Genomic DNA, 7,957 nt, shown 5'->3' on the forward strand with positions numbered 1-7,957 from the left:
ATATATATATATCCATGTACATGCATGCATGCATGCATTGTATGCATGCATGGATATGGGGCTGCATTTGCATGCAGGCGACGGGGCTGGGGCCTTATATAAGGGGCACGCTGTGATTCATCCTTTGCTGGGCCCTGACCTCGACAGCCCCCCAAATGAGGGGGCCCCTGAGGAGTCGGTGGGCCTCGATGAACTCTTCATGGATGCAGTAGGCGAAAGTGATAAACAGCGTAAGCCTCTACGCCTCAGGGTTTAGGGTTTAGGGTTTAGGGTTTAGTGGGTAGAGGTTAGGGTCTAGGGATTAGCGTGCAGAGGTTAGGGGTTGTGGCTTAGGGTTTAGGGTTTAGTGTTTAGGATTGTAAGGGGGTTTGTATTATGTGCGGTGTATATATCGTGTTGCATGCGTTTGAGGTGTCTAGGCAGGTGTGGGGCTATAGCAGTTGTTGTTTTCAGTGTTTTGTTTGTATTTGTTTGTTTTTTGTATGATGGCTTTCCTTTGTTTTTGTTGCTGTCTTTGTGCATTATTTCTTCGTTTTCTCATCAGTCCTTAGCTTGTTTGTTCGCTAACTAGTCAGGTAGCTGGCTAGCTAGCTACCTAGCTACTTGCTTGGCTACGTAGCTAGCTAGCTAGTTGCTAGTTGGATAGCTAGCTTGCTAGCTAGCTATTTGTTAGGTAGCAGTTTATTGAGTTAGCACGTTCGCCATCTCGTTGGTTATATCGATGTTTGTTTATATTATACGTACATATATATGCATAGAATATTTATATAATCAAAATAATATATATAGTATATATAATATATAATATATATGCATATAGAATATATATATTGTATATAGTATATATATGCATATAGAATATATATATTGTATATAGTATATATATATATAAATATATATATAATATATATAACATATATTATTTATATATATAATTTGTTTGCTGGGTATTATTGATTGCAGCGTCTCGAGAGGCGGAGTTTTCTGTGAGCCAGAAGTTGGCTGGGGAGTTTGCCGACGTGCGATTGTTAAATCAGCTGTCTATAACGCATTTATGTCGCTGGTTGAAGTTTCACATTTCTATCTTAGAGCCTGACAAGCGCTTTATGAAGAATGTCCTTCTTCAGGTGGGTTTGTTAGCAACAGAGAGACAAACAAACAAACTCTATAATTAATTATATATATACTCTCAAACTTATGTTCGAGCTGCCTAGACACCTCACGCTCATACATACAGTAACACCCCACACCTCAGCACTTCAATTTTTAAAGGGAGATGATCTGGCGTTGTAACAATATTAACTCAGCTAGCTGAGTAGCTAGCTAGCTAGTTAGCTAGCTAACTAGATAGCTAACTAGCTTTATAGGTAGCTGTATGCGTTGCTAGCTGTCAGGGTGTTGCTGTTGCTTATGCTGCTGCTCCTCCTGCTTTTCCTCCTGCTGTTTCTGCTTGCTGCTGCTGCTGCTGCTGCTTGCTGCTGCTTGCTGCTGCTGCTGCTGCAGATGATGAGGACAGTGCGGCATGTGATGGACAAGGCGGATTGGGAGCCGTTGGTAGCAGATTTATTGCAGGCGAATGTACGGGGCTGCATGCTTTATTTAGTTAGGCTAGCAGCATGTGCTTCTTCTTGCGCGCTTCGTCGCGTCCTTGTTGCTGCAGCAGCGGAAATTAAAAGACAAATACTTTCAGGGGATTTGTCTTCTGGTCTCAAGTTCCTAACTCAGAACACGCGGTTTATGGAGGAGTTAGATCAATCCCTAGACGACTACTGCAGGTTCGTACACACATATACACAGATACCTAGCTAGCTAGCTAGCTAGCTAGCTAGCTAGCTAGCTAGCTGCTGGGTACCTAACTGGCTAGCTGGCTGGCTAGCTACCTATCTAGCTAGCTAGCTAGCTAGCTGGGTGGCTAGCTGGGTATCTAGCTAGCTAGCTAGCTAGCTAGCTAGCTAGCTAGCTAGCTAGCTAGCTAGCTGACTGGCTGGCTATAGCTAGCTAGGCCGCCTTCGTTCCCCTTTCTGTCCTCTTTTTGGCCCCGCCCTGGCTTTGTCTCCTTTCTGTCTCCTTTTTGTCTCCTTTCTGTCTCCTGTTTGTCTCCTCTTTGTCTCCGCATGCATCTGCGTACATAATCTTTTTAATTTGTGTTTTATTTCTTTGCATTGCTTTGATATGGATTGTTTGTCTCCTTTTGTCTGCTGGAGTCTCCTTTATCTGTCTCCTCTTTGTTAGGGCTTTGTTGTCTCCTTCTCTTGCAGGTCTAAGGCGAAGATATGCGCATCCACGATGAGGGATTTAATATTTGAGCAGACGCATGCACTTCACTTTGAGACAATCGAAGACCTCTTCGATGGCTGCCGCCAGTTTGAGAAAGACTTCTTAGGAAGTGACTCTCACACCCTCGCTTCTGTCTCTTTGCTGTCTCCTTGATGTCTCCTTGATGTCTCCTTGATGTCTCCTTGATGTCTCCTTTTTGTCTCGTTGATATTTCTTTGCTATCCCCTTGATGTCTCCCTGACGTCTCCTTTCTGTCTCCTTGATGTCTCCTTGATGTCTCCTTATTGTCTCCTTGCTCTCTCCTTTCTGTCTCTTTGCTGTCTCCTTGATGTCTCCTTGATGTCTCCTTTTGGCTTCCTTGCCGTCTGTCTCCTCGCTGTCTCTTGTTGTCTCCTTTCTGTCTCCTTGCTGTTTACTGGGTGTCTCCTTGCAGTCTCTTGCTGTCTGCTTACTGTTTAGTGTCTCCGATCTCTTTCTCGTTTTGTTTATGGTGTTGCAATTGGAGACAGCACGAAGACAGTCTCTCCCTATAACTTCATTTCTTTCTTCTTTTGAGTGTCTCCTTCCCCTCCTTTTTAATGTCTCCTGTCTCTTTTTTTCAGTGTCTCCTTATTTTTTGTCTCCTGTCTCTTCTTTGTAGTGTCTCCTTTCGCTTCTTTCTTTCTCGCCTGTCTCCTTTTGTCTTTAAGATGTTGCATTGGAGGATATAACAAAGCCAGTGTCTGTTTGCTTCCCTTTAGTGTCTCCTTTCTCTTCCTTTTTGTCTCCTGTCTCCTTTTGTCTTTAAGGTGTTGCAATGGAGGATATAACAAAGACAGTCAGGTCTACGATGATGCGCCGCAAGCAGCGCTTAGGCATTGCTGACGTTTACTCTAAGACAGGGGGCCCAGGAGACCCCCACGAGCTTATCTATGAAGAGGTATAGTTGTTGTTGTTGCTGCTGCTGCTTATGCTGCTGTTGCTGCTTATTCTGCTGTTGCTGCTTGTTCTGCTGCTGCTGCTCTTGCTGCTACTGCTGATACTGCTTCTGCTTCAGTGCTGCTAATATTGATGTTGCTGCTATTGATATTGCTGCTGTTGCTGCTGCTTATGCTGCTGCTGCTGCACCTGCTTTTGGAGGGAAGGAGATTCAGCAGCAGCAGCAGCATGAGCAGCAGCAGGAGACAAAACTTGATGCTTGTGCTGCTGCTTTTGGGGTGTACGTACACCGCAGGTGCGAGTGCAGTTCTGGGCCGTGAAGATTTTGCTAGCTACACCATTAACGACAAAGTTATACATGCATTTTATTAAAGACATAAAAGATAAGAGCAATGTGAGTCTCATCCTTGGAGTGTCTCCTTTGTTGCTGTTTGTATCCACGCGTCTGTCTCCTTTTCTGTCTCTCTCCCTCTCGCTCTCTCTCTGTCGCTCTCTCTGTCTCTCTCTGTCTCTGTCTGTCTGTCCCTCTGTCTCTTTGTCTGTTTCTCTGTCTCTCTGTCTCTCTCTGTCCCCCTGTCTCTGTCTCTCTGTCTCTGTCTCCGTCGCTCTCCCTCTCTCTCTTCCTCCCTTTCTGTCTCTCTCTCTCTCTGTCTCTCTCTGTCTCTGTCTTTGTCTCTTTCTCTGTCTCTGTCTGTCTGTTGCATCTTATTTAATCTGTCTCCATTTCATCCGTTTGGCGTTATGGATGTGTTCTGTTTTTGCTTAAGTCTTATTTGTCTCCTTTTCTGTCTGCTGCTGCTGTTGTTGCTGTTGCTGCTGCTGCTGCTGCTGCTGTCTCCTTGCTGCAGCACTTGGCGTCCGAAGGGAAGTTTGCTGTTATGTGTGAAAGCGAGCTGGAGAAGACACTGCAGCAGCACATCCTTTCAGAGAGATCTTCTGCGGGTATGTCTTTGCTGTCTCTTCTGCTGTCTCTTCTGCTGTCTCCTTTGTTAAAGAGGCGACATCTTCAGCTGCTGCTGTTGCTGCTGTCTTTTCTTCTTGCTTGGCTTGCCGCTGCTGTCTCCTTTCGTTGGTGGTGCTGCTGAGTGCTGGGGTTTTTGTGGCTGCTGCTGGGTTTGATGCTGCTGCTGCTGCTGAGTGGGAGGGTTTGTGTTGCTGCTGCTGAGGTTGCTGCTGCTGCTGCTGCTGCTGAGGTTGCTGCTGCTGCTGCTGCTGGGGTTGTTTCTGCTGCTGCTGAGTGGTGGGGTTGTTGCTGCTGCTGCTGCTGGGATTGTTGTTGCTGCTGCTGCTGGTGGGATTGCTGTTGCTGCTGCTGGTGGTGGGATTGCTGCTGCTGCTGCTGCTGCTTGGTGGGGTTGTTGTTGCTGCAGCGCGAAGCATCCCGCGTAGTGATGGAGATTTGATGGAGCACTTTAATTTAAAATTAAATACAGAACAACTCATCAGCTCCGTAATGGCAGTATGTCTCCTCCTGTCTCCTTTCTACTGTCTCCTTTCTATTGTCTCCTTTTTACTGTCTCCTTTCTATTGTCTCCTTTTTACTGTCTCCTTTCTATTGTCTCCCTTTTACTGTCTCCTTTCTATTGTCTCCTTTCGACTGTCTCCTTTCTGTTGTCTTCTCTGTACTGTCTCCTTTCTGTTGTCTCCTTTCTATTGTCTCCTTTCTACTGTCTCCATTGTACTGTCTTCTTTTTTCATCGTCGTTATCTCCTTTCTACTGTCTCCCTTCTCTTGTCTCCTGTCTGTTGTCTACTGTCTCCTTTTTCTTGTATTTTGTCTGTCTCCTTTCTTGGGTTTTCTGTCTCTTAATTGTCTCTTTTTATTTTGTCTCCTTTAATGATAACACCCTTTCTCCTCTCTAGCGAAGAGCAGCATCAGTAGCAGCATCAGCCCAAGCAGCAGCAGCATTCTGCTGCTTCATTGTTTCTTTGTATTGTTATATCTACAGGCGAGACGCACTGAAGAGTATGTAAAGTTAGCTCTTGAAGGTGTAGCAAAGTTAAGAGCACAGATACAGCAGCACGGTGGTGTAGACTTCTTAACTCGACTAGAGTTTGACTCTGGAAACCCTAATAATAGTAATATTAATAATACCCAGGGGGCCCCCCAGGGGGCCCCCCACGGAGCTAATACCCAGGGGGGCCCCCATGGGGGTAGTACCCATGGGGGCCCCCATGGGAGCCACCACGGGGGTATTAGTAATGCACAGGGGGGCCCCCAAGGGGGCCCCCATGGGGACAGTACCCATGGGGGTACCCAGGGGGCTAGTACTACTCATGGGGGCCCCCAACTGGCTTATACTGGGGGTATTGGAGACCCTTATTCAGGGAAGCGAGTGAAACCTCCTATACAGGGGGGGCCCCTCTTGAATGAGGGGGAAGAGAGAACAGTGTCTCCTCTCTAATGCTGCATCCAGAGGCTCTTGGGGCTGCATGCAAACAGTGCATGCAGCCCCACTCTCTGGCTTGTAATATGCATGCATGCATGCATAAACGGTTTATGGAAGGGGGATTTGGGGCTGTTTGCATCCAGAGGGTGCTTCATTGATTAAGTAGTTTATAGAAGGCGTTAATAGATAGACAGCAGCAGACAGACATCATCAAGCTCCTCAAGAGGAGGGCTTGCTTGATGCAAGAGTTGAGTCTGGGTTTCAGGTGTATGTACATACATTCAGTAGTTGCCGAGCGTGTTTATTTTTAAATGCATGCAGAATAGGAATTCCATAAGGTGCATATACACCGCAGCATTAGGAGGTGCGCCTATATAAAGCCCCAGATGCGCAGGAGGTGTGCATGCATCAGGTGTACGTACACCTCAGAAAATAGCTAATTAAGACCCCCATCAGGTGTATGTACACCTGAATGAAGGCTCCTAAGTCTGCTTTAAAGAGAAAGGGTTTGGGGCTAAGAGGCAACCAATTGGGCAGTAAGAAATCTCAGCAGCAGCAACAAAAACAACAGCAGCAGCAACAGGACAAGCAGCAGAACTAATAGCAGCAGCAACACAAGAACACAAGCACGAGCAGTAGCAGCAGCAGAAACAGTAGCAGCAGCAGGGGTAATAGCAGCAGCAGCAGAACTAATGGCAGCAGCAGCAGCAGCAGCTGCGACTGGTTGCCTATGAAGTATAAATCAATAAAAGGAGTTTAAATAAATATAAAATGCACGGTAATACTCTCAGTGAAGCAACGAGCGGTGGCTTAGTAAATATACAGCGGAGCAGCACTGAAGAAGGCAAGAAAAGCACGAAAATAAATATAAAAAGTTAAATATAAATTAAATAAGACAAAAATAAATATAATATATATAAATATAAACCTTAGTCTTAATACAAACCCCTTTGCTGCTGTCGCTCAGGGTAGTGTACATACACCGCAGATATTCAGAGGTTAGGGGCTGTGGTAGATGTTGTTGTTTGGTTTTATTATTGAATAATTGGAGTGTATATACACCTGAAGTGTTTATTTTTCTTTCAAAAAGCAAAAGTTTTATTGCTTTTACCCCACACTGCATGCAGCAGCAGCGCTGGGATCCGATCCCATGCCAATGGACCGAGCGGGTGGCGAGCGAGGGTTGAGGGCTCTTTAAAGCATTTTTCTTTTTCTTTTAAGGTGTATATACACCTAAAGGATAGTTTTTATTATTTAAAATGCATTCAATAACCACCATGAGCTTCAAATCCTTAGGTGGTAGACTCCCTATCATCAGGGCCTTCTAAACTTTGCTGCTTGCAGCTGTACGTACACTCCAGTAAGCCCTCTCTCTTCTTCTCATCATGAGAGGTTATGGGAGGGTCTATGGGGGGCGTACAGCAGCAGCAGCAGGTGCTGTTGCTGCAACAGCAGCAGCTGCAGCGACAGCAGCAGCAGCGGGATACCTCTTGCTGCTGCTGCTGCTGCTGCTCCTCTGCCTTCAAGAACATAACGCTGCAGCATCAGAGGCCCCCAAGGTTAACCCTAATCTTGTAGTGATGTTTGGTATGTCTTTGTCTTTTTGCTTGCATGCACAAGCTCTATTTGTTTACTTTGCTTCCGGTGCAGCAGATGCTGCTGCTGTTGCTGCTGTTGCTGCGGCTGCTGCTGCAGTTGTTGCTGCAGCAACAGTTGGTGGCGCTGCTCCCGCATCAGCGGCAGCAACAGCAGCAGCAGCAGCAGTTGTTGCTGCAAACAGCGCAGCTCTAAGCTGGAAACTGCAGGCGCTGCATGCACCGCTGCATGCAGCACTTTGGGGCTTTGTCTCATTTGTATTATCTTCTTCTGTTTGAGTGCACCCACTTACTCCTTTTTCGCCCTCAACAGTGATGGATGTCTTCGCGCAGACATATATATATATATATATATATGCATCTATGTATATATACATATATATATGTATATAAATATGTATATGTATATACGCCTCTGACTGTCTCCTTTTCCTGCTGTCTCCTTTTCTTACTGTCTCCTTTTAATTAATACAGTCTCCTTTGCTTACTGTCTGTCTCCTTAGTGTTTGTTTAATATGTTGTTGTCTCTTTAGCCTACTGTATCTGTTTTCGTTAGATTTTGAGTATGTGCATATATATTGAACATCTGCTGTCTCCTTTTGCTGCTGTCTCTTCTCTATTATCGGGTGTATATGCACCTCAGGTCTTAGTGCTGCTGAGGTTGAGGCCCTTAAAGCTAAGGGGGCCCTTAAAGACAGCACTCTGTCTCTTCTGGGATCCGCTCCCCGACTTCTTCAGCGCGAGAAAAATGTTAGGATCGAACTCCAAGCAAACAATT

General features: G+C 45.7%; 2 protein-coding genes across 2 annotated transcripts; both read left to right on the forward strand.

Moving 5' to 3' along the window:
- Nucleotides 1-77: 77 nt before the first annotated feature.
- Nucleotides 78-2,430, forward strand: EAH_00058260 (hypothetical protein, conserved; the record flags this gene model as incomplete). The annotated part of the gene is made up of 4 exons (XM_013393667.1): nucleotides 78-230; nucleotides 964-1,127; nucleotides 1,504-1,775; nucleotides 2,259-2,430. Coding segments are annotated over 4 exons (761 nt in total), but the record flags the coding sequence as incomplete, so codon positions are not given.
- Nucleotides 2,431-3,073: 643 nt separating this feature from the next.
- On the forward strand, nucleotides 3,074-5,599 carry EAH_00058270 (Chromosome III, complete sequence, related; the record flags this gene model as incomplete). The annotated part of the gene is made up of 4 exons (XM_013393668.1): nucleotides 3,074-3,196; nucleotides 4,044-4,137; nucleotides 4,566-4,654; nucleotides 5,144-5,599. 4 exons carry the CDS (start codon nucleotides 3,074-3,076, stop codon nucleotides 5,597-5,599), a joined length of 762 nt encoding a protein of 253 aa, XP_013249122.1.
- Nucleotides 5,600-7,957: the final 2,358 nt, after the last annotated feature.

Source organism: Eimeria acervulina, genomic scaffold (assembly GCF_000499425.1).
Source record: "Eimeria acervulina Houghton genomic scaffold, Eah_scaff1305, whole genome shotgun sequence".
In the NCBI taxonomy this organism is placed as follows: domain Eukaryota; phylum Apicomplexa; class Conoidasida; order Eucoccidiorida; family Eimeriidae; genus Eimeria; species Eimeria acervulina.